The 3,874-nt window shown below is 36.4% G+C and overlaps 2 protein-coding genes across 2 annotated transcripts; one reads left to right on the top strand and one right to left on the bottom strand.

Moving 5' to 3' along the window:
- Nucleotides 1–222: 222 nt before the first annotated feature.
- Nucleotides 223–3,040, bottom strand: LOC137658298 (uncharacterized). The gene is made up of 2 exons (XM_068392971.1): nucleotides 2,440–3,040; nucleotides 223–804 (listed from the first exon to the last, which is right to left on the bottom strand). Exons 1-2 carry the CDS (start codon nucleotides 2,818–2,820, stop codon nucleotides 400–402), a joined length of 786 nt encoding a protein of 261 aa, XP_068249072.1. The 5' UTR covers nucleotides 2,821–3,040; the 3' UTR covers nucleotides 223–399.
- Nucleotides 1,238–2,434, top strand: LOC137658668 (uncharacterized; the record flags this gene model as incomplete). Its single annotated transcript, XM_068393613.1, has 1 exon — nucleotides 1,238–2,434. A coding segment is annotated over one exon (513 nt), but the record flags the coding sequence as incomplete, so codon positions are not given.
- Nucleotides 3,041–3,874: the final 834 nt, after the last annotated feature.

Raw genomic sequence — 3,874 nt, forward strand, 5'->3', positions numbered from 1 at the left:
TTATCTTATAGGTACCTTAGCCTATAGCTACATTGATACTTGATAAGGAAAAAAAAAACACTGGCTATATCAGTTTTTAATGATATTTTATTTTTAGCTAACATCAAAATCCTTATATGAAAATAAAAAAATAGAAGAAATTGTATATAATTAAAAAAAATTCTGTAACAACAAAATGAAAATGAAAACTGAGGATTTCTTTCCTCCATTGATAATGCTAATTATATACTTAAAGAAAATTCAATAAAAAAAAATAAATGACAAAATAAAAATGAAAACTGAGGATTCCTAACTAATTACCTACTTAAAGAAAATTCAATAAGAAATTCATTTCTGTAACATAACAAAATAAAAATGAAAACTCCTTCATTGATAAGGCTAGTTATATAATTTTCCTATCTATATGAATTCATTACCAGAGAAGTTATGGAAATATGATGCAAGTTGGGTCTCTCCTGTAGGTTGGGTCCCAGAAAGAGGATTGAGGTGTCCATTGACAACATGGGACATTTCATTAATGCATCCTTTTTTGGCCTTGTACAAAACATCATTCACCAGACGAATAACCTCCATCGAAGGGCTTTCTGGGAGTTCGTCCAATTGGATTGCCCAAGCTTTAACTTGAGCATCGAATTTACTACTTTGCTTTTTCTGGAGACGCTCGGAGAGTAACTTATAAAAATCCCTCTGTGAATTCTTGCATCCTTTAGAAGATGTAGAAGATGATGCTTCGGAGCCTGTAGGAGAAGGAGCAGGAGTGGGAATGGTTACAGTTGTTGGTGAAGAAACAGATGTTTCATCCAACTGTGGAAGAAGAAAGAAAAATATTTAAAATGTGTACAAACTTTTGTATTTCGGCATTTATAAATTTTTCGTTGGCTAAGCAAAATCAGGCTAAAAATAAAACATTTATTTACTTCATCTTTTACCCTTTGAGCTTTGCCCTTTTTTTTCTTCTGTATTGTTTTTTTTTCTCTTTATATATATATATATATATATATATATATATATATATATATATATATATATATATATATATATATATATATATTTTTTTTTTTTTTTTGAGGTCAGGCTAGAGAATGAGCCTTCTGGTCCGTCCTGATTCTCCCGTCCATTAAAAAAAAAAAAAAGGTAGGATTTACAGATGGAAAAAATTGATATCATGTGACTTTTTTTAAGTAACTTGTTAAAATTTGCATTATATAATATGGTATAATATTTATAATTTTCTTTATATTCTCTTTTTCAGTTTCCTTCGAGTGTCGCAGAATGGAAAGCAATCGCACAACAATTTGAAAACAAATGGCAATTTCCTAATTGTTGCGGGGCGCTTGACGGCAAGCACATAAGCATAACTCCTCCCCATGATTCCGGGTCTTATTACTGGAACTACAAAGGATTCAATAGTGTTGTGCTGTTGGCCCTTGCAAATGCCAACTATGAGTTTATTATGTGTGATGTTGGCACTAATGGGCGAATATCAGATGGAGGTGTGCTTGAGAACACAAAATTCGGAGACCTATTAAGCGAAGGGAAACTGAATTTGCCAGAGCCAGCTAAACCAGAAAATAGTAGCAGAATTTTGCCATATGTATTCATCGGAGATGAGGCTTTCGCGTTAAGGAAGCATTTTTTAAAGCCTTATTCCTCTAAAGACCTCACAAAGGAGCGCAGAGTATTTAACTATAGGCTCTCTAGAGGAAGAAGAATAATCGAAAATGTATTTGGTATTGACTTCACGTTTTAGGATTTTTTCTTCACCAATAAATCTAAAGATTGCTAATATAGAAAAAGTAGTATTAGCATGCTGCGTTCTACATAACTTTTTGAGAAGAAAATGTAGTGCATCATATTTGCCGCCGGAAAATGTAAGCAATGATATAGGCCTAGGCATTGAAAACCTAACCATTCCTGATGTAATGCTCGGAGATGTTGCTCTACAACCTTTGGAAAGGACACATGCCAGAAACCCTCCGCAAGAAGCTAAAGAAGTCAGGAATCAATTTATGGCTTATTTTATGGAAGAAGGTGCCGTTCCATGGCAAGACAAGTCAGTAGGAAACTAGAGTACGAGACCAAGTATATATAAATTCAGCGTAGTCTTTAGCCAAAAAAAAAAAAAAAAAAATAAGTAAAAAAAAAAATTAAACTAACAATTGGTCTCAGACTTTTCCATTGGATAGTTAGTTAAATTCTAAACAAATTAATTATTTAGTTCATGGTGCTTTAAGGTTTTGGTGAACTTTGTATGAATTAAAACAATTAATTCTGTATAAGAAGTGCATATTATTTCTTAATAATTGTATGTATAGAACTTCATATCATTGCTAGATAGTACTTAAAATATTAAGTACAAGTCACATTGTTCAAGGAGAAAGCATCACTGAAATTGTAAAAGGATAATTAGTGTTTAATAAAAATATAAATTTCCCTTACCATCTCTCTTTCAAAGCTTTCCTCCTCTATAGTAGACCTAGAGCGTCCTGGCATTTCTTGGTCTTTCAGAAAGAGTAATTTTTCGTAGTACCATAAGTTGGGCTTATAAATGTCATCTGTGCTGGCTCCAGATTTGTATGAGGCCTGAACCTTTTTCAATTCTTTTCTAAATGATGCACGTAGAGAATTAATCTTACGTAAACATGATTCACGATCAGCATTAGGGTCACATTCTTTCAGTTTTTCTACTAATTTGTCTTGAGCAATTTGTTTTGCGTGTTTGTTATAGTAATCTGCCGATTTAATTTTCCACAAACACGGGAAAGACTGGTATAGGTCTATAAAGTCACTTAACACTTCTCTTGAATTGGCGCTATCCATCTTCAATTTCACTCAACATACAAAAATAATGGAGCCTTCCTCGTGTACCCAACAAATTATCACCTGGCTCGAAGCTCCGCCCACAAAATATCAGGAATGTCTTGATAGCGTCGAGCCAGCTGCGAGTGGCTCGTTGCACGATGCGAAAGCCCCCATACACTATGAAAACTCGACGCGTTGCACGAAGCGCGATTCGATGCTCGATAGTGTATGGGGGCCTTAAGGTAAGACGAAGGAATCAAGTGAATAAACTAGGAAAGTTTCTCTTGATTTTTGTTTGAGGGAAAAAAGTGATCGAGACCATAATGGAGGCCGTAGGAAAGGGCATTTTGAGAGCCCGTAGTACCATTGTAATCATTTGTTTAATTCTAGTACTACAGTGTCTGTTTAGGATAAGATTAATGCCGTAGTGGGTGTTTGTGATAGACCTAGTGTTACTGGGTGTCTTGGTGTAGACATAGGACCGTTACCCCTGTTGGTGATAGACCAGTGTTGCTAGTAGACCTAATACCGCAACCTTTGTTGGTGATAGACCTAGTGTTACTGGGTGTCTTGGTGTAGACATAGTACCACAGCCTGTTTTTGATAGACCTAGTGTTACTGGGTGTCTTGGCGTAGACATAGTGCCACAACCTCTGTTGGTGATAGGCCTAGTGTTGCTGGGTGTCTTGGCGTAGACATAGTGCCACAACCTCTGTTGGTGATAGGCCTAGTGTTGCTGGGTGTCTTGGCGTAGACATAGTGCCACAACCTCTGTTGGTGATAGGCCTAGTGTTACTGGGTGTCTTGGCGTAGACATAGTGCCACAACCTCTGTTGGTGATAGGCCTAGTGTTACTGGGTGTCTTGGCGTAGACATAGTACCACAACCTCTGTCGGTGATAGACCTAGTGTTACTGGGTGTCTTGGTATAGACATAGTACCACAACCTCTGTTTTTGATAGACCTAGTGTTGCTGGGTGTCTTGGTGTAGACATAGTACCACAGCCTGTTTTTGATAGACCTAGTGTTACTGGGTGTCTTGGCATAGACATAGTGCCACAACCTCTGTTGGT

This window comes from Palaemon carinicauda, chromosome 19 (genome assembly GCF_036898095.1).
Source record: "Palaemon carinicauda isolate YSFRI2023 chromosome 19, ASM3689809v2, whole genome shotgun sequence".
NCBI lineage: Eukaryota > Metazoa > Arthropoda > Malacostraca > Decapoda > Palaemonidae > Palaemon > Palaemon carinicauda.